The following is a 22,075-nucleotide window of genomic DNA, read 5'->3' as shown; positions in this document are numbered from 1 at the left end:
AGTATTTAGTTTTTGGTCAAAACTTAAGAAATTTAACGTAACACACTAACGGGGAATTACCGAAAAGGAAGTGTTAAGACGTGAAGTAGGTCATAATAATGAAAGCAATTTGTGATTCTAATTTGTAAACTCATGACTCAAGACGTATAGAACAGCGTAAACCATATAAAGACTTTCGTTTTGCAGTTATAGGGTTTTAAAATTAGTTCTGTGCCAAAGTTTAGAATATTTAGTTTCAAAATGTCAAGATCAAAGCAAAATGACAGGTATTTATAATATCTGTTGTTACATGGACTTCAAAAGTTTCTTATCCTAGCCAATTCAATACTGAAACTAATAATAAAATGTAAAAAACCGAATTCATACTGCCATTTTACTTAACCTGTTTTAGGTTATACTTTTATTTAAACAAATGTAATTAAAAGTCCAACTATTAGGTTAAAGCACATTTATGCTTAATATAAAGTTGTCTTTTTAGTTTACTCGTAAACTAAACCCATATTTTATTGTTTAAATTTGTTTTAATACCAGGGAAACATTATTTCTTGAAGCGATTGCAGCTCCAGAAATTAACTTGAAACAAATAAGGAAATTGTGTTCAAGAGGTTTGACGAGTGTACAATATATGTTTGCTGTGTTTTCATATTTCTATGTACAATTTTTAACAAATAAATATCTGAGTAACTCTTCAGTTTTAGCAGTGAAGATTAAAATAAAACCCGTACAAAATGAAAACCTATTGGTTTAAAAACGCCAGCTGCATCCCTTAGCAAAAAGTATATAGATCTAACTAAACTAACACATTGACTATATGGTATATGAGAGTAATAAAGCTAATTAAATATCAGCCAGCATTAGGTATTATAGTAATTATACAATGATAACATTTTAAACTTACTTTTTTACAGGAGTTGTTGAAACTTGTGGAATACGAGCTGTTTGTTGGAGGTTGTTACTGTATTGCCTTCCAACAAAGTAATGTATTGTTTCTTCTTGTTTGTGTGACTTGTTGTTTGTGGGGTTTTTGTGATAAGTAACAACTGATTATGCATATATAGAAGTTCTTTTGTATTTTTTTCTCGTAAGCGGACACAAGGTGTATAAAACAGAACGCCCATGTTATAATGATTGTCATTTGCCCCGCTGTGCAAGGATAAAACAGTTCCATACATTCAATCCATGAAAAAGACTGAGTGGACTTAAAACATCTGCCACAGCATATTGAGTCTATACTCGATAATTGTAACCTTTGCATTCCAGGAGATCTCTATGGCAGCAAGAACTGACACGTCAGAGATCGGAATACAATCAGTTTGTTCAGGAGATAATTGTTGAGCCCGGCCTTAAAAGATTTAACACTGGGAATGCTGAGTCATCATTTGAAGATCATGTCAGTCAGCATATTTTGACAACAAGCATGAGGTGTATGAATACACCATGTGTGTCTGGTGTATAAGAAGACACCCATGTTATAACTCGACAGTGAGCATGAGGTGTATAAATACACCATCTGTGTCTGGTGTATAAGATGACACCCATGTTATAACTCAACAGTGAGCATGAGGTGTATGAATACACCATGTGTGTCTTGTGTATAAGAAGACACCCATGTTATAACTTGACAGTGAGCATGAGGTGTATAAATACACCATGTGTGTCTGGTGTATAAGAAGACACCCATGTTATAACTTGACAGTGAGCATGAGGTGTATGAATACAACAAAACACTTACTTAAATAAGGCCTTGTATGATGAAATTCTTACAAGAGCGAAACTGAATAATAGATAAATCTTGGCAATTGTTCAAAGCTTTAAATATTTCATGGCAGCCATTGAACCCAAACCCCAAAAGCGAATGGAACTCATACTTTAAGGATAATGAGCTACTTCTACAAATTGATAAAGATGTCAGAAGATTGTGCCCGGATATATCATTTTTCCAGGTAAATATCAAAACAGGCTAATTCAGTTACTTCTGCTACCAGGCATAATCTGAATAATTATTTAATGTCTCATCTCGTATAAAAAAGTGTTATATTCCCCACATTTCATCCGCGTTTTGGCAAGATTGTTTAAAAACACTAATTTTTTTAATCATTTGTTTTAAACATTAAACAATGTACAGTAGGTTGGGGGAAGATGGGACACCTTTTCATTCTATTTTCTTGTACATTTTGGTAGTAAGCAAAGAACATTCAATGAAATATAAAACCTTGTCCTTGCGACTTTCATAGACCATTGTTAATTGTTTAAAACACGACCAGAATATTTATAAATTTTGTGCTAAAAGTGTCCCATCTTCCCCCACCCCACTATATGAGTAACAGTATAGATCTGTGTAAACATCTGCACAAGGAAACAGAACACTTGTGTGATAATACTGCCATTGTCTGTCAACACATGGATAAACAGGTGACAATATAATTTCACTAAACAGAAACCCATGGCTTAAAGTCAAAATTGTCAGAATGTCAACCATACAAAAAACAATCACCCACAACATTTCTTGAAACCGGGCATGAGGTGTACGAAACAGAACACCCACGTTATAACGACTGTTGTTTATGCGTGGTTAAACGTGATAACACACATACTGCGTTTTTACAAAATACTTGTTTCATATATGCGTTATAATGACTGTCGCTGCCGAACAAATGACAATACAACCTTAAACAGAATGCAACCAAATATCCATGTGAGGATCTCACATCCACTGAAAGCAAAGTTGAAACATTGCGGAAACGCGTTGAAAGGACGGCTCTCAATTCACAAAGTCTTACAAGGAAAAGACTGGGGATTAGCAACGTGAGTTGTTACTATTATGTATACGTTGCACCAATGTGAATGGAAGCATATGTTGAAAAAAGTCTGGCTTATTTATACAGATAATCCAGGGTCCGGGTAATGGGCCCAAAGTGGCCTAAATTCCTAGGTGCAAAAACCTCACCCATGCAGAATAGGGAAATAACACCAATGTGTGAATACTAAACAAGCATAAGTTAAAAAAGTTACATTTATTCAATCTTTTTTCTCCCTATATAAACCATGCATTCCCCCCACAGTTAATCAGCAGTAGAAAACAAGCATCTCACGAATACCAGGTCCTAATGGAGGCAGGACAAGAAGCGCATTGGGAGGTGGTGGAAAGGATTCTGTTTATTTATTCCAAACTAAACCCAGGGACATCATATGTGCAAGGGATGAATGAGATCATAGGGCCGCTGTATTATACACTTGCGTCGGACCCTAACATGGATTGGAGAGGTATTTGCCATTTTAACCAGATTTTTTCGCAAAATTTCTAGAAATTAGATTTTTGTTGGCCCATTACGATTTGTCACAGTTTTAGCTTCAAGCTTCTCGAAAAGAACTATATTACCCTCTTCTGCTATATATCTATAAAACTGAATTTCAAGGCTTATATCAACCCCTTACCATATTTCTCCCCATCCCATATATTAACCTTATAAACCCCACAACAGAGCAGATACGAGATACCAAAACAGTTGTTGCCCAATATTAACCATCTATATAACCCCCCCCCCACAGAGCATGCAGAAGCGGACACGTTCTTCTGCTTCACAAACCTCATGGCTGAGATCCGCGATAACTTTATTAAGTCACTCGATACTTCAGCATCTGGTATTGGTACGTTATGTTTGTGGGTATTTTAACATTGCTGGCTAATTTTCTATGTGGTATTTATATTTATAGACACCAAGGGTATTCAACATTGTGTTTTAACAATGACCATTATCGCAAAGTTGTTCTATGACATTAGATTTATCACCCCAGTACAGTTGTAGAGTTTACAGCTCAAGACACTGCTACGATTTTGGGTGTGTGTCCTTTTTAAGAACCTGGGATTTAGACCACAATTGGCCCATTACCCAAAACGTCTACTCGTGCAAATTTGTTGTACGTTATAATAATTGTAACTTTTGTTTCCGGATAATATATTATCATTATGGTACTGTGGTGGGGTTATATTCTTTGTTTTTTACTAAATGGAGCCAGATAAGAGAATGAAAATATGTCTCATCTTACCCCAAACCTAGCATTTATTACATCACAATTAAAACGAATATTACAACTTATAATATATTAGGGCATGGGTGCCAAACTTGAACATAAACGTGTTTTAAAATGTCAACCAAGATTTTGTTAAGAATTAAACATTATTTCTATGACATCATAAAGCATATTGTTTACACACAGAGGGTTCTATGAACAAAGCATTATGTCTTCTACGTGAAACAGACCCACAAGTTTGGCTGTTACTTGAAAAACAAGGAATCAAACCTCAGTTCTTCCTATTCAGGTTCGTTTGCAAACCATACATGTATTATATATGCCTGTGGGTCTATTACATAATTACTTCTGGTTCTTCTCTCATTTTACAGCAATAATAATTAAACTTAGCTGAATAAACATGAATTTTCTGGTTGTTTTTAATACAAACATTATGGCCCATACAAACATACAACTGCCATTTTTAAACACAACCGAGACAACAGCAATTACCATCATACAACAACAGTTACCTTAAACAGAATCATAAATAACTGAACTTAACTGAACCAAGCATGCGCTGTCTCTTACTATGTTGGTGTATGTCATTGTCCAGCAATGTGAACGCAAACAAAGTACCCATTAACATTATCAGCGTCAATCTGAAATACATGCGTTCAATAGCTACTGGGAAACTCCATACTAATGGCTTGTTGGGCGTATGTGTCCTTGGGGTTGAGAATGACATTTAACAGACATTGCTGCGTCCCAGTGGTCACTCATGGGTTGCAGCAACTTGGGTGTTTGGGTAATAGACCAACTCTGGTCTAAATCCCAGGTCCCATGGAGGTCTCACCAAAAAACGCTCATTCATATAGAATAGAATAACAACAAATACACTACTTTAAATTACAACCACATATGATAACCACAAAGACCTAACCACACACAGATAAATCCCCAACCCAGCGTTCAGTAATGGGTTGTCTAAACTGTCAGGCATACATCAAAATCACATGGCTTTGCCTAAAAAATAATACTTGAAAATTACGATTATTACAAATACCTAACCCTACATTGGCTTGCCATGCTGCAGGACCTCACCCATGTAGAATGTGTACCCAGTACCTACATACCCATGTTAAGCCCATATATAACTATTACCTAACCCCATACATTACCACAGGTGGTTAACTCTACTGTTATCCCAAGAATTCAACCTCCCCGATGTAATTCATATATGGGATGTTTTGTTCTCCGATGAAAGAAGGTTTACGTTGCTTACAGCTGTGTGTTGTGCTATGATTGTGTAAGTAACTGTCATATATATATTTTACTCAGGATCTACTAATGGGTTGTCCAAACAATCACCCACAAAGTTACATATCTGGTAACTCCTAAGTTGGCACAAGGTGTATGAAACAGAACACCCATGTTATACTAACTGTCGTTGCCCCATCATGCGAGGATAAATAAGTTGCATATGTGGTAACTCGTAAGCGGGCATAAGGTGTATGAAACAGAACACCCATGTTATACTGACTGTCGTTGCCCCATCATGCGAGGATAAACAAGTTACATTCATACAGCGTATGTTATGCTACTTTTACTTATATATATAATCTGGGCATTAGGGTAATGGGTCATGTTTGACCTAAATCCTAGGTCGTCAGGGCCGGTAGTCGGCACCCATATAGATAAAAATACAACCATACAAATGTAGTAAATCATACAAGCTACAGAACTTCTCAATATTACTACAAATATTACATTATGACATCATAACCCAACCTTCTACCTCACAATGCAGATTATTACGTGAACAATTGCTGATCAATGACTTCAGCCACAACATGAAGCTTCTACAGAACTACCCAATGCATATTGGTATCCCTACTATAATAGACAAAGCAAACAAAATCAATAAATCAATGAAGTAAAAATAGAAATTACAATTGAAGCCAATTTTTTTTAGGAAAAAAATGTTATTTTCCATTTTTTTTACGAACGTTATAGTTTCTTCAAATTTTCCCCCTAAAAATGTTTTGATTTTTTGTCGATTTTTTTTTAAATTACCCTCACACACATATATATACATAGGTGCCAAACTTTATAAAAAGCAGGGTAGGCAGGGATAGTAACACAATCCTGTGAAACAAATCTAACTTATTGGTTGTAATGTTTACTGATTAATGCAGTGTAGAAATTCAGGGTTGGCCTGCCCACCCTGCCACCCCAGGTTTGACGCCTATGCTACTATACCTCTATATTGCAATAATCACTGAATCATTTGATGTTCAATGTAAACTATGTAATCTTCTCTTCATATTAGTTCGTGCTATTACGTTACATCATGATTAAAAACACCAGAAAACTTTGAAATTTTAAGTTCAATACACCAGAGACCAGACTTGTTTTTATGAATAAGTTGCCAGAATTTGAGTAGCATAGGGTGGAGCTTACACCTAATGACCTAACACCCTGTATGTTTATCATATGCTCAACACTAAATTTTACTACCATTGTGGGTGTATGTGTCCTTGGGCAAGACACTTAACGAAATTGCTCCAACCCAGTGGTCACTAATGAGTTCCAATTTGTCAGCCATACATAAAAACAATCAACCACTAAGTTTCATACACCTATTGTACCAAGAAAACATGCCCACAATTTCGACAGCATCAAACCTCTAACCTCTGGGTTGAGTTACATTCAATTAATTTTTAGTCACACAGTTATGTGTATTGATAACACAAAATAGCTTTTTTTGCAATAAAATATCCTTGCAACAATCTGAAGCAAAATGTGCAATAATTTTACCCATTGGTGGCTACTTGTATTGAAAATAAAACAACATCTCACATGCAGTTATTGCATTGGTCTCATAATGCAGAATAGTTGACGCGGTGATCTGCTAAGTCGTATTTCACAAATTCAGCTTCAGCTGCCAGGTAACCTGCGTTTAATATGTTTGTTTAATTAGTAGGACATTCCTTGTGTGCTAACCAGAGTCCGTATACAAACATGAGTTGTTTATACGTGAGTTATAAAAATATATATGGACTATGGTGCTAACAAGTTACAAAGTTAGCATAGGGCAATGCTATAGTTGCAATTTTTAAAACATGGGTGATATCATAGGTTTTAGCACCCTAGTTGAAGCTTAAACAGATTTTACATTTGGGGGGCTATGCAAATATTACATTCACCACATTAATCAATGAGGTTCCCTATGTTTGACAACTATGAGTGTAACTGTATTTTAACAATGTCACCCCAGATTTTACCCTGCTGTTGGGTGTATATACAAACAAGCAGAGCCAAAGTATATTGCATTCACCACATTAATCAATGAGGTTCCCTATGTTTGACAATTATGAGTGTAACTGTATTTTAACAATGTACACTGATAAAGTCTTAATATATAAACAGATAAAATGTTTGGGACAATAGGGAAAACGTTAAAAAATCATGAAAATATTTCTGTTCAGTTTCAATACAATATTACAGCCAATCTGTCGAAAGTAAACAACTGTCTTCATTTTTTACATTTTGATTTAAAACTAAAGCCATCTTTCTAAAAAAAAAATTGTTTCCACTATACCCCACATTGATGAAATTTTGGGACAATATTAATAAACTTAACTTTAAAACAGCGCAAATATATTTACCATAATCTTTGGCCATGCTGAATGCCTTGACCAGCCTCCTATGTTTAAACCTGCACGCCCCTGTTCGTAAGTTGGAGTAAAGTTGGCCGGTTTGTTTGTCAATGAAGTGGTGCAAAAGTGGGAGGTTCTGGGGTGGTAAATAATATATATACATGTAAATATGCATGGTTGGTGGTGATAATAGAGTGGTAAACATATATTGTTGATATGCTTGACATAAATTAAATAAATGTGACTGTACAACACGTTCTGTTTCATACACCTAATGTCAGATTACAAGTTACCATGTATGTAACTTTGTGGGTGATTGTTTTCTGTATGGCTGATAATTTAGACAGCCTATTAGTTGGAGAAATTGCCGTTAAGTGTCTTGGGACACATACAACCACAATGGTAGCAGCATCAAGCCTTGAACCATTTAAGCCTTGGGTTACAGGCAGGCGCACTAACCACTATGCCACGGCACTGGAGGTACATGTACAACAATACGAATAATATGTTTCTAATATGCTGGTAATTTCACACAAACAGTTACAACAAAACTTACATTGTAGGTAACCATTATCTTTTCATCTCTACATAGTGGGCACGGGGAACCAGTTGACATTTCGCCTTTTCTCTGGAATAAAACAAGCAAATAAAACATGGATATTACAACGGATATATGCAGTATAAAGTTAGGCAAATATTTTGAATTTTTGAATTGGGTGTTGAGGCAATGGGCCAAGTTTAGTTATTTATCAATAAAAAAACATGACTTTGCCAAGACATAGTTAAAGTCTGTACTCTGTAGCACATTAATGCCACTACAATTTGCGAAAAAAAACTTATAAAAACAGTAAAGTTTGGTAGCATTTGCCAATCAATTTTTACCATTTGTGTTTTACAGTCTTTTTAGAAAAAAAATACACGTATGAATATAAGTAAGAACAATAAAAATTTGCGTTTCACAATCTTCCACATATAAAATATAATCAAACTTTGTGTAAATACAAACAAATCTTAATGTTTTACTTACAAAGCAATTACTCCTGGTTTGTTGTGGTTGAACGCCTCCCTTGAAGTTTCGAACATAATTTTCCCAAATCAGCCTTTCCCCATACAGGGTTCGGAAATCTGGAAAATGTATTTTTAATATATAGTGTAGGAAGAGCTTGGTTACATTTTGTTCCAGGTAAATGGAATGTGCAAGGTATTTAAAGCTAATATAAACTTTTTGTAAATATACACCAGACACACACAGATGTATTCATACACTTCAATGGTCCAGTCTACGTCTTGCTCGCCTAGACCTCGGATCTCCCATATCCTACAGTCTGGATCTTGATCTCACAAACCACGTAAACACAGATACTTTACCACCCACGACCCACTTTCATGGTGGCGGATACAACACATGCCCACAAATACCTCTAAGTAATCACAATTCACACACCTGCAGTTTCTAGATACTCTTGCGGAGAAAACCCATTTTCTTCACAATAATTTTCCCAATCTTTATCCTGTTCCACTTTATCTTGTTTAAAATGTAAATTTTTCTCCCATTTCTCCCATAACAGTTTATGATAATCTTTTGGCCAAATTGGTCCCGCAGCAGAATTTCTCCACTCAGGGTGGGGCTTTAGTAAAGTAACGTCTAATTCCCGCAACGCCCGTTCATTGCTATCCTCTGCTTCAACTTGAGGTTTGAATTGATTAAATTTTTCTCCCCACATTGCAAGTGTTAATGGTTTAGAATGGAAGCATCTTGAATTTTCAATTTTTCTGGCACAGTTAAATTGTGAAGTTCTTTTTAAAGCATTAATAGCATATATACTTGTTCTAATCGACATTTTGTAAAATCCTGAAGTTTTAGAATTGGGAATAAATATTGAGTTTTATATTGGTATAGAACCCTCTGTAACAGATTAGGGTGCGCTAGTCAAGAATCCTCCCCTACGTTATCTGCTTAATATCTTCTAAACACGGCAAATACAAAGCTATTATGACATACGATGCTTAAATGTGTAGCACCCTGGATGTTCGGATAACGGAAGAGTCTGGCCTAAAACTCAGGACCCATGGCGTGTACCAAGGTGATCCTAGAATACAGATATTATAGCGGCCATTTTCGATACCTTCTACTGGTGCCATCAACCTAAAATTTGGACACTGTACTAACTAGACCCCAGCGGTACCGATTCTGAAATCAAAAATTTAAAATTCCAAAAAATATTAATTATGAATATTAATATTCGTCATAAAAACATACTTATAGAATTTTCGCACGCACCAGCTTTGAATATGTTGTAGCGCTACTTAATAGCTACAAAATGAAACTTTTTTTTCTTCAAAAAAATGGGGGCTTGGGTATGAAATATTAAAAAGTATGACCATAACTTGAATCATATAAATATCAAATTTTCAATTTTTTTTGCAAAAATATAAATTACGCATACATCTATGTTGGTCACTAACATACTATTCCTATTAAAAAAATAATTAATTTTAATTTTTTTTTAATTATGAACATTAATATTCGTCATAAAAACATATTTATAGAATTTTCGCACGCACCAGCTTTGAATATGTTGTAGCGCTACTTAATAGCTACAAAATGAAACATTTTTTTCTTCAAAAAAATGGGGGCTTGGGTATGAAATATTAAAAAGTATGACCATAACTTGAATCATATAAATATCAAATTTTCAATTTTTTTTGCAAAAATATAAATTACGCATACATCTATGTTGGTCACTAACATACTATTCCTATTAAAAAAATAATTAATTTTAATTTTTTTTTAATTATGAATATTAATATTCGTCATAAAAACATATTTATAGAATTTTCGCACGAACCAGCTTAGAATATGTTATAGCGCTACGTAATAGCTACAAAATGAAACATTAATTTTTTCAAAAAAATGGAGGCTTGGGTTCAGAATACAGACAAGTATGAGTCAAATATCTCAAATCATATAAATATTAAATTTTCTAAAAATATTCGCGAAAATATAACTCACGCATACATCTATGTAGGTCACTAACATATCATTCCCATTAAAAAAATAATTAATTTTAATTTTTTTTAATTATGAATATTAATATTCGTCATAAAAACATATTTATAGAATTTTCGCACGAACCAGCTTAAAATATGTTATAGCGCTACGTATTAGCTACAAAATGAAACATTAATTTCTTCAAAAAAATGGGGGCTTGGGTTCAGAATACAAACAAGTATGGTCATAACTCAAATCATATAAATATCAAATTTTCGATTTTTTTGCGAAAATATAACTTACGCATACATCTATGTAGGTCACTAAGATGTCATTTCTGTCAAAAAATAATTAGTTTAATTTTTTTTAATTATGAACATTAATATTCGTCATAAAAACATATTTATAGAATTTTCGCACGAACCAGCTTCGAATATGTTATAGCGCTACGTATTAGCTAAAAAATGAAACTTTCATTTCTGCAAAAAAATGCGGGCTTGGGTTCAGAATACAGACAAGTATGAGTCATAACTATAATTCCTTGTTCATATATTTTATTTGCACGAACGCAAAAATTATACATATAATAAAAAGTAATATAATAAACAGTAAATACGTACATTCAAATGTGATGCTTTGAATTTAAATAAAGTCTTCGACTGCCGCACCATTTACTTTATCCTATCCGTACGTAAGTATAGAAACATCAAGAATTTAATTTATTTGTTTCAATTAATACCAAAGGTTTTTTGTTCTTGAAGCCTCTAAGATTAGGGTCTTTAATTGATATGCTCGATTCAATTGTATCAGACGACAATGAATGGACAGAAATGAAAGTTTCATTTTTTAGCTAATACGTAGCGCTATAACATATTCGAAGCTGGTTCGTGCGAAAATTCTATAAATATGTTTTTATGACGAATATTAATGTTCATAATTTAAAAAAAAATTAAACTAATTATTTTTTGACAGAAATGACATCTTAGTGACCTACATAGATGTATGCGTAAGTTATATTTTCGGAAAAAAAATCGAAAATTTGATATTTATATGATTTGAGTTATGACCATACTTGTTTGTATTCTGAACCCAAGCCCCCATTTTTTTGAAGAAATTAATGTTTCATTTTGTAGCTAATACGTAGCGCTATAACATATTTTAAGCTGGTTCGTGCGAAAATTCTATAAATATGTTTTTATGACGAATATTAATATTCATAATTAAAAAAAAATTTAAATTAATTATTTTTTTAATGGGAATGATATGTTAGTGACCTACATAGATGTATGCGTGAGTTATATTTTCGCGAATATTTTTAGAAAATTTAATATTTATATGATTTGAGATATTTGACTCATACTTGTCTGTATTCTGAACCCAAGCCCCCATTTTTTTAAAAAAATTAATGTTTCATTTTGTAGCTAATACGTAGCGCTATAACATATTCCAAGCTGGTGCGTGCGAAAATTCTATAAATATGTTTTTATGACGAATATTAATATTCATAATTAAAAAATAAATAAAATTAATTATTTTTTTAATGGGGATGGTATGTTAGTGACCAACATAGATGTATGCGTAAGTTATATTTTTGCAAAAAAAATTGAAAATTTGATATTTATATGATTCAAGTTATGGTCATACTTTTTAATATTTCATACCCAAGCCCCCATTTTTTGAAGAAAAAAAAGTTTCATTTTGTAGCTATTAAGTAGCGCTACAACATATTCAAAGCTGGTGCGTGCGAAAATTCTATAAGTATGTTTTTATGACGAATATTAATATTCATAATTAATATTTTTTGGAATTTTAAATTTTTGATTTCAGAATCGGTACCGCTGGGGTCTAGTTAGTACAGTGTCCAAATTTTAGGTTGGTGGCACCAGTAGAAGGTATCGAAAATGGTCGCTATAATATCTGTATTCTAGGATCACCTTGGTATGGCGTGTCTCTATAAGTGTTGTACCTCGCTGTATAAAATTAGAACATTACGAAATTAAAATCTAATTACTATGGTCTACTACTAAGTGCTAACCTCAAATTCTACCAAAACTTAATTAGAGCCAATTTTGATCGAAATTTCGGCTCAAAACAGAAACCGTGCTTCCGCCAAACAACAACAAACTTTGTATATATTTTATTTGAGCGCACATGTTCGGTGGTTTCGACAAAAATACTGGCGCTTTCGACACAAACGCGGAGATTTGAAACAGAGCAATAGAAATACCTTTCTCTACGACTCTGATTTAAAAATGGCAGTTTATATGAGGTTTCTATCGAACAGCAAATACACCTAATGCTCACTATTGAGTTATAACATGGGTGTCTTATACATCAGACACACATAATGCATCCATACACCTTACACCCAAAAAATCCTTTACAAAGTCACATACGGGGTAATTCATAAGTGTGCACGATTCGTATGAAACAGAACACCCGTGTCATAACGACTATCCTTGCCCAGCCATGCAAGGATAAATAAGTTACATACGTGGTAACTTGTGAGCGGACATGAGGTGTATGAAACAGAACACCCGTGTAATAATGACTCTGGTTACCCTGCCACGTGAGGATAAATAAGATCCGTCCATTAATTCAATAACACACGTATTCATTCATCATCAGCATCTGTACAGAATATACAGTAACAGACATCCTCCTTTTTATCATGGTCAGATAAATCCAACCCAGCGGACACGGAGAACACAGAGTTTGCCACCAAACTCCCGACACATGATTGTCTCTTTTTCCTCGCAAGGCTCAACCTCTTTCCACTTTTACATCTGGATAAGCTACGGTTTTCACCAATTGCAGCAAAAGTGTACCTAGATAATGAATGTAACTTATTTATCCTTGAGTTTGGTAGTTAAAGCAGAGTCGGTATGTAAACATGTGTTTTGGTGAGGATATAACTCCTGTTTATATATGGACACTGGATTAAAGTAAGTCCTTGGGCGAGAAACCTGACAGCAATTGCTCCAACCCAGTGGTCACTAATGGATTGTCTAAATTATCAGCCATATATGAAAAAAGGAAAAAATCCTAGAAAAAATCACCCACAAAGTAAAATACATGGTAACTTGTAAGCTGGCACGAGGTGTAATAACACCTGTGTGATAACGACTGTCGTTTTCCGGCAATGGATAGATAAAGTAAGTTACATTCATTCAACCATTATACCTTCTTTCTCTTTCAGCTTTATGAAAGTTTGTAAGGATCATATCAGTATCTGTGTCCGTGGTGGTGGCATCACATTCACTTAATAAAGCCTGTGGTGTCAATGCGACGAGGGAAGTTTTGGATTTCCTTTGCTTGTCTCTTTCTTGGTCTTTTTTCTGCAAAAAAAAACAAGGATTCAGAGCATATGAAAAAAGTAGATACAACCCAAACCGAAGTACATAACACAATACACATTTTCCTTTTTTTTACCCACAAAGTAACATACATAGTAACTTGTAAGCTGGCACGAGGTGTTAAACCCGTGTGATAACGACTGTCGTTCTTCCGCCACGCGAGGATAAAGTAAGTTACATTCATTCATTCATTTTACATTCATTTATGTCTCTGAAAAAAATGGCGAAGATCGGAATATTTAAAGAACGATCAAAGAACGGGATCAACAGAAAACTTGAACAAGTTATGGATAAAGAGGTGGAAAAAAGCCTCCATTAACAGTCTATAACATATAGGCGTCACTTTTTAAAAAAAATTGTGTTTTACCTGTACTTTAAGCGCCCTCTTAAATGCATTTTCCATCTCACGTTGTGTTCGGTAACAATTTGAGAAATTAGAAATAATTGGATGAATTGGCATCGCTATGGCGATCACACCAACAAGGAAAGAAGTGGAGGTTACAACTTTGCCTACGATATATTGTTTCTATGTCAGTTATAATGTTTTTATATCGAATAATATATATCTTCAAAAACTTGAGATTTTAAAATTGTATGTAAGTTATATATTAAGACTGAGATAAGAACATTAATTATTATATCACACAACAACACGGTTGCATTATTACATCACAGACCTGCAATTGTCTCGGGCACAATATCCCCATACCCCACAGTAGTAATAGTAACAGCAGCAAACCATAATGCTTCCCCAAGGTTGGGGAAAAGATCGTGGCTTTCGAACGAGAACACTAGTGTTGCCAGCATCACCTGCAGTTTGTATTTGGTCAACACTGAATTTTTTATTCTCCCATGGCGGGCAACAACAGTCGTTATAACACAGGTGTTTTGTTTCATACACCTCGTGCCCGCTTACCAGTTACCATGTATGTAACTTTGTGAGATATGACAAACAGTGTACCAGTATAAACCACAAACAGTGTACCAGTATAAACCACAAACAGTGTACCAGTATAAACAACAAACAGTGTACCAGTATAAACCACAAACAGTGTACCAGGATAAACCACAAACAGCGTACCACACACACTCAACTTACGATTCCAATCATAAGGAATATGGACAACATGATTAACTCATTGGAGCTCTGATATAATGTCACACATAATAGTTTCAATCCATTCGAGTGACGGCCAAGACGAAATATTCTTAAGACGCGCATGATTCGGAACACCTAGAACAAAAATAACTGATATTTTAGAAGAAATTCGAGTTTTCATACACTTTTATTTTCTGTTCTATATGGGTGAGGTTCTTGTCAAGAACCTGGGGTTTAGGCCAGAGTTAACCCGTTACCCCAACATGCCGGCTGTTTTGAACGTCCAAATAAATGAGCTCCATATACAATTATACTTCATAACTACAATGTGCTTGAAATACTCTTATATTAACCTGCAATAACAACAAACCTGTGTTAACAATTAGAAAATATACCATCCATTGTAAATGTAGGCAAGACACATAACAAACATTTCCTTTCTTAAATATATGAATAACAATTCATAGCCAGTCCATATTGAACAGTCTCAGCCCAAAATAAATAAATTACATCCACCCCTCACCTGTGTTAGATGCTGCCATGTCTGGATACCATTAGCAGCTTCTGGTTTAAACTGTTGGATGAAGAACGGAATAATTGTAAGAAGGTCAATCACGTTTAGGATCTGCCGGATAAAATAAACCTTCTCTGGAGCAACTATGAGCCGTGTTATGTACTCGATGGTGAACCATACCATGCACACCTGGGAACAAAATGGCGACTTGGTATCAAAGTTATAATTACACTGATAAAATACCAATAAGTTACTGTCTGGACATAAATATGGGTTTTGTATTAAATTTAAACCGCATATGACCCCTAATAACCCCATATGACCTCTAGTAACCCCATGTCACCCCATATGACCCCTAGTAACCCCAAATGACTTAGAGTAACCACATATTACCTCATGTGTCCTGTAGTAACCACATATCACCCCATATGACCTCTAGTAACCCCATATCACCCCATATGACCTCTAGTAACCCCATATCACGCCTAGTAACCCCATATTAATCCCATATTACCTATAGTAACCTCATATAACCCCATATGACCCCTAGTAACCCCATATGACCTATAGTAACCCCATATCACCTATAGTAACCCCATATGACCTATAGTAACCCCATATGGCCTATAGAAATCTCATATAACCCCATATGACCTCTAGTAACCTCATATGACCTATATTAACCCCATATGATCTATAGTAACCTCATATGACCCGTAGTAACCCCATATGACCCCTAATAACCTCATATGACCCCACATAACCTCCTATGACCTATAGTAACCCTATATAACCCCATTTATACGTGCCCATTCATTAGAGTTGTGCTCTCTTGTTCCCGTGCGTTAAGTTTTTAATTAATATGATCTTGGTTATCGTATTCAGAAATGTGTATGTTATAGTAGATTGGAAGACACTTTATGTTTCCATTCTCTTTTATTGCCGCATACAGAATTATATAACCGTATCTTCCTATAAAATTAATTGTTGGAGCACGATTCGGAAATATGGGATATTATGTGCTAATGTATCCATCTTACCCCACAGTAATATATAATAGAGTTAGTCTCTCACCTTCTCTATCGTAGCCAACGATTCTATTTCGTGTTCTTGTCCATGCGCGTCTTTTTCATAATACCCAGGGACTGTCCCCGTTACGAAACAAACGAGCGATATAATAATAAAGGCCACTGACGTCAGAGTCCAGATCTTAGCAATGATAGACGATGACGGATCTTCCACTACAGACCAAGCTCGTAGTCGAAGCTGGAACGTAATATATTAGTTATATGATGAGGTGGGGGCAGATGGAACACCGTTTTATTTTATTTTCTCGTCCCATTTAATAGTGAACAATTATTTACAGAAGTATATAAACGTGAATACTATATTACTAAGGGCTTTTATTTGTTTCTACTAAAACGAAAGCCAAGATTAAAGTATGAAGCACCTTCACCTAATAGCGCCTTCACATAATAGCGGCTTATGGCGGGCCGTACCAGTTTGGTGCTTGACGCTGCTATCTTGGTACGTTAACACGGCGGTGGAATATTAAGGTTCTGTCTTGCCATTTATAAAACAATACACCTTAAAATATATAGTAGGGAGGGGGAAGAAGGGACACCTTTTCATTCAATTTTCTCGTCCCATTTGGTAGTAAACAAAGAATATTCAAAGAAATATAAAACCGTTTCCTCACGACTTCCATAGACCGTTGTTAATTGTTTAAAACATGATCAGGATATTTGGATATTTGGGAATTATGTGCTAAAGGTGTCCCATCTTCCCCCACCCTACTATATTATTATTAAGTTTTCTAATACATATACACCTCATGCGCGCTGTCGAGTTAAGACAGTTTCGTTTCATCCAAACTAATCTACGTACCGTGTGCAAATTATAAGTGACGTCATCCCATGACGTCATCTTGGGTAGAAATTTGATTTCTTCCTGCTTTAAATAATACTGCTCCATCTTCTGCGATATATTCTTCATGTTGAGACCAGTGAGCGTTGTGGCGGTCTGGCATAAACATTAAGTAAGTAATTTGTTTACATGTGAATCCGTTTGAACAAATACAAAACAGTAAATAATGGGGTAAGATGAGACATATTTTTCTCGTTATTGGTAGTAAAACGGACATTAAAAGAAATATAAAACTGTATCCTCACGACTCTCATAGACCATTATAAATTGTTCAAAACACGATTATCATACACTGGTTTCACTTATTAGTTATTAGTAGTGAAATACACAGCACCATATAGGAAGGGGAAGAAGGGACACCATTTAATTTCATTTTCTCGTCTCATTTGGTAGTAAACAAAGAACATTCAAAGAATTATAAACCGTATTCTCACGACTCCCATATAAAACACGATCAGGATATTTGGATATTATGCCCCAAAGGTGTCCCATCTTTCCCCACCTTAACACCCTATATAGTATAACTGTGGGGTAAGATGGATAACGACATATATTGTTTGTAAAATATCTTATATTTTTAAACATATACCGTTTGCAAAATATCCTATGTTTAAAACACGATGAGGATATTTGGATATCAGGTCCTAACAGTATCTGACCCCATCGTACGTAACTTTGTGAGTGATTTGGATTTATATTTGTATTAACACAGCCATATATACGTTGTAGTTATTATGGCCCATACCTCTAACCTCTCTGTACAACAAGCATCGAGCAAACATAAGTCAATTTCCCAATATTTCATCTCCTCGCTCAACCGCATCGCGCATACAGATTTCGGGGCATGGATGGAAGCTGAGGTTATTGAATAAGTGAATGAATGAATGATACTTATTTATCCTCGCGTGGCGGGCAACGACAGTCGTTATAACATGGGTGTTCTGTTTCATACACCTTGTGCCCGCTTACGAGTTACCACGTATGTGACTTATTTATCCTCGCATGGCGGGTCATGACGTATAACAAGTTATGACGTAACAAGAGATGACGTAACAAATCATGACGTATACCTCCTCTGTAAGCCGCCATAATATAAAGAAACGATTCCGGATCTCGATCGAAAAAGTATTCGGTGCCCACGTCACTGTCTTTGACGTCATTATTTTTTACGTCATAAAATCTGACGTCATCGCAAAGAAGCGCCAAGCTCGCCGGAGTTCGAGATCTGTTTGTGGAATGAATTATTGATCGAAGTTTTCTAGAACATCGTGACGTCACCTGATCTATGACGTCACAGGGGGATGGTTTGGATTAAGTTAATTAATTGATTGATTAATTAAACAAATGAGGAAGTTGTTATGTTTAGGGTCTGGCGCTCTGTGTTGTATATTATTATATTGAACATTGGGGGGGGGGTCCATGTTTTCATTCTCTTTTTCTTTTCGTGCTATGTTTATAACAACAAGTACAACTGTAATTTCATTCGTTTTTTTACCTGGAAAAAGCTTAACGTTTTACAATCTGTTCTAGTCTAATGGGGTGCTATTGGACTTGGGATGTAGGCCACAGTTGTATTATATATGTACACATTATATTCTATCGTAACGAGGCATGTTATGGGATCACCTGGGAGATAGCTATGCTACAGTTCCCCATTACTACTTCGTCAGTATTCCAAGTCCCTTAGCACATACCTTAGTGTAGGAAACACTATATTTATAAGGGTAGGGACCTACAATAAGTCTAGCCATGGGACCTGCGATGTGAACCGGAGAAATACTCAAAATAGCTTACTTGGTTTTATAAAGCTTTGCGAGTCTGCTGCGTGGAAGTCGGTCAAGTTGTTTTGGTTTCAAAATAAACTTTCTCCCGCCGACGTTTAGGTTCATTCCGCCATCAGTAGAAGTGTCGTATCTGGTGTATGGGTATATGGACGTTATATACAGCATTTCGTATCTGGTGTATAAGTAAAGCAGAGTGGGGTAAAATGGGACACCTTTAGTACATAATACCCAAATATCCTGATCGTGTTTTAAACAATTAACAACGGTCTTTGGGAGTCGTGAGGATACGGTTTTATATTTCTTTGAATGTTCTTTGTTTACTTCCAAATGGGATGATAAAATAAAATGCAAATGTGTCCCATCTCCCCCCACCCTACTATGTATAGTACTGTGGGGTAAAATGGACACCAACACAACGTTAGCACATTACCCTGTATTTACTGATCGGGGATAAGGAAATTTCTTTTCTGGTAAAAACAGAAGATTTATTATACCAATGCTTCGTCTGTTTGGTAATTTTTTAACCAGTTTAATACCAAGAAACAAACGTATTTCCCAAATTAAGGCGATCCTATGCTTGTATTATGGGTTAAATATCTGGGGTCCCATACATAAACTTAAAACCTGTTTTTATTTTATTTTTCACCTCTAGGCAAAACAACAACCTATTTTCCCACTTACACCGCTGGCTTTTATTCCCGAAACTACTAAGTATAAAATACGACGTTTCTTATAATAGCTCAATTATAGCTAATACGTAAGTCAACTTTAAAACTCAATCTGGCTTCAAAACACTTTAATACTAACATAACATGCACAAAAGAACCTACTCTGTTACTTTTATATCTTAATTTATGCTCTTGTTAACCAAGTCCAAGTCGCCGAACCTTGATTTTGTAAGATTTTAAATCTTTACAACCAAAATTTCGATCAATTTTAATCAATAATACAACAACCATTAGCCTTAGCTTTAGCCTCGCTATCTCAGACTTCGAACTGTTTATAGTTTTCCTTATGTTTATAACCAAATATTCCCAATTAATGCCCTGTATGAAACATCTGCTCAGCACTTATTTAGCTCTGATTGTCTGAATAATCGTAACTTATTTATCCTCGCGTGGCGGGCAACGGCAGTCGTTATAAAACAGTTTTTTTTTGTATTTTTTTATAAAAAAATCCGTTTTACATAACATGTCGTACAGTAAGGTGGGGGAAGATGGGACACATTTTTACTCTATTTTCTCATCCCATTTATTAGTAAACAAAAACCTTAAAAGAACGATAAAACCACATCCTCACGACTCTTATAGACCGTTGTTAATTGTTTAAAACACAATCAGGATATTTGGATATTATGTGCTAAAGGTGTCCCATCTTCCCCCACCCTACTATATAACCTCTTCTATAATCTAGTCTTCTTCAGCATTGATAATCAACATAGTTTAAAACATCTGCTCAACATGAGTTTAGCTAAGTCTGAGTAAAATAAAGTTTCGTGTTTTAAGTTAGAAGCGACTAAGCCCATATATAAGCATACTTTAACGACTGTTGTTTTATCGCTCTTTTCGATTTGACTTTTTTTATTGTGGGCAAAAAAAATATATTTATTATTGGTATTTAAGCAGTTTTTACCCCTAGTAGGTTTTGTTACTGTCAGTTCCATTTAACGTCGAAATGGCTTATAAAGTAACTTTCTCACGCCACGCATGACATTTAAAATGTTTTTTTTTTTCCCGAATGAGGATACGTTAATATTCCTATTAACTTGCCATTAATATAATGTATATAATAAACAACATAAAACAATTAAAATAAACAAACAAACTAGAAATTTAAAACTTTATGACGAACAATGCTCACCGTGACATCACAACCTGCACTGTTACGTCAGCAATAAAACCAACTATGATATCACAAGCTTTTTAATTCAAACTATGGACCAATCAAATCACTGGATTCACCCTTGCAAATTAACAATCGTTTTAATTATGACGTCACAATATATTCTGGAATTAGTTGATTCAACGTAGACAATGGAGCTTATTACGTTGATTAGAAACATGATTTAGGTTTCTATTTGATTAACTAGTTAGCTGGCTTTGTATGTTGGGGTATTGGATTAATTTAGAATTTAGATTGCTGTGGTAGTATACTTCATGCTCGCTGCCAAGTGCGTACTATTTTAAATTAATATAAACACTTTGAAACACGTTCTACTAAATACGCAGGGATTATATAACCTTATCTTTACGACTCTAAGAGCGTTGTTAATTGTTCAGAACAAGATTAGGAAGTATGGGCTATTATGTGCTAACGGTATCCATCTTACCCCACAGAACTGTATATATATTGGTACATACAAAACTACAATTAATACAAAATACTTACGTTAAAATATGAATCTATTCTCTGTTATTACAAACCAAACCAACCGCTTATAATGTACTAACTATAATACTATATTAAACAACACTAGGTATTTGTATGTACCTACTTACCTACCCCTGCTACTACACAAGTAAACTAACCAACAAACCAATCGTCGCCTATTTAACAATCAGTATTGTTGCACGCCGCAATCCTCTATGACGTCATAATTACACAATCGCGCGTAGAAGCGTCGATTGTTGGTGTTGCGGAATCCCTGATTGTTTGAACCCTGTGCAAAGTTCATGCGTATTATGACGTCAACACCTTGCTACAAGCGATGACGTGTGACCTGATGACGTCA

General features: G+C 35.0%; 3 protein-coding genes across 5 annotated transcripts; 1 reads left to right on the top strand and 2 right to left on the bottom strand.

Annotated features, from left to right (window-relative positions):
- Positions 1-102: 102 nt before the first annotated feature.
- Positions 103-6,421, top strand: LOC149725923 (TBC1 domain family member 13-like). The gene is made up of 11 exons (XM_089891709.1): positions 103-266; positions 532-605; positions 909-975; positions 1,261-1,390; positions 1,830-1,943; positions 2,677-2,805; positions 3,063-3,264; positions 3,550-3,648; positions 4,219-4,321; positions 5,198-5,320; positions 5,822-6,421. The coding sequence occupies exons 1-11, from the start codon at positions 241-243 to the stop codon at positions 5,949-5,951; spliced, it is 1,197 nt and encodes a 398-aa protein (XP_089747835.1). The 5' UTR covers positions 103-240; the 3' UTR covers positions 5,952-6,421.
- Positions 6,422-6,825: 404 nt separating this feature from the next.
- LOC149725922 (small ribosomal subunit protein mS40-like) lies at positions 6,826-9,552 on the bottom strand. Its single transcript, XM_089891725.1, has 5 exons — positions 9,118-9,552; positions 8,701-8,798; positions 8,230-8,301; positions 7,683-7,809; positions 6,826-6,967 (listed from the first exon to the last, which is right to left on the bottom strand). Exons 1-5 carry the CDS (start codon positions 9,512-9,514, stop codon positions 6,894-6,896), a joined length of 768 nt encoding a protein of 255 aa, XP_089747851.1. The 5' UTR covers positions 9,515-9,552; the 3' UTR covers positions 6,826-6,893.
- Positions 9,553-12,787: 3,235 nt separating this feature from the next.
- On the bottom strand, positions 12,788-21,981 carry LOC149725921 (voltage-gated potassium channel regulatory subunit KCNF1-like). 3 transcript variants are annotated; one of them, XM_089891686.1, is made up of 13 exons: positions 21,733-21,970; positions 21,205-21,306; positions 19,355-19,474; positions 18,631-18,785; positions 18,306-18,415; positions 17,522-17,656; positions 16,709-16,900; positions 15,644-15,823; positions 15,121-15,255; positions 14,699-14,831; positions 14,389-14,531; positions 13,849-14,003; positions 12,788-13,493 (listed from the first exon to the last, which is right to left on the bottom strand). In XM_089891686.1, exons 2-13 carry the CDS (start codon positions 21,210-21,212, stop codon positions 13,280-13,282), a joined length of 1,680 nt encoding a protein of 559 aa, XP_089747812.1. In that variant the 5' UTR covers positions 21,213-21,306; positions 21,733-21,970; the 3' UTR covers positions 12,788-13,279. The 3 variants fall into 3 exon arrangements, with proteins under 3 accessions (XP_089747812.1, XP_089747814.1, XP_089747813.1); XM_089891688.1 differs by lacking the exon at positions 21,205-21,306 and having other exon boundaries at positions 21,843-21,981; XM_089891687.1 differs by lacking the exon at positions 21,205-21,306.
- Between the last annotated feature and the right edge of the window lie 94 nt (positions 21,982-22,075).

Source organism: Ciona robusta, chromosome 13, assembly GCF_009617815.1.
Source record: "Ciona robusta chromosome 13, ASM961781v2".
NCBI lineage: Eukaryota > Metazoa > Chordata > Ascidiacea > Phlebobranchia > Cionidae > Ciona > Ciona robusta.
This window is presented reverse-complemented; position numbering and strand designations above follow the sequence as displayed.

What these genes read in the sequence shown, in the direction of transcription:
- LOC149725923 (XM_089891709.1), top strand. Translation starts at nt 241, where the DNA reads ATGTCAAGATCAAAGCAAAATGACAG. An exon ending in AGTCATCATTTGAAGATCAT is followed by an intron (nt 1,391 to 1,829) that starts GTCAGTCAGCAT and finishes ATTTCATGGCAG; the next exon opens with CCATTGAACCCAAACCCCAA. An exon ending in CCTCAGTTCTTCCTATTCAG is followed by an intron (nt 4,322 to 5,197) that starts GTTCGTTTGCAA and finishes ACATTACCACAG; the next exon opens with GTGGTTAACTCTACTGTTAT.
- LOC149725922 (XM_089891725.1), bottom strand. Translation starts at nt 9,514, where the DNA reads ATGTCGATTAGAACAAGTATATATGCTATTAATGCTTTAAAAAGAACT. An exon ending in AGAGTATCTAGAAACTGCAG is followed by an intron (nt 8,799 to 9,117) that starts GTGTGTGAATTG and finishes TACATTTTCCAG; the next exon opens with ATTTCCGAACCCTGTATGGG. An exon ending in CAGCATGGCCAAAGATTATG is followed by an intron (nt 6,968 to 7,682) that starts GTAAATATATTT and finishes TATTAAACGCAG; the next exon opens with GTTACCTGGCAGCTGAAGCT.
- LOC149725921 (XM_089891686.1), bottom strand. An exon ending in TATGGCGGCTTACAGAGGAG is followed by an intron (nt 18,416 to 18,630) that starts GTATACGTCATG and finishes CAATAACCTCAG; the next exon opens with CTTCCATCCATGCCCCGAAA. An exon ending in TGTGCCCGAGACAATTGCAG is followed by an intron (nt 14,532 to 14,698) that starts GTCTGTGATGTA and finishes AATATATCGTAG; the next exon opens with GCAAAGTTGTAACCTCCACT.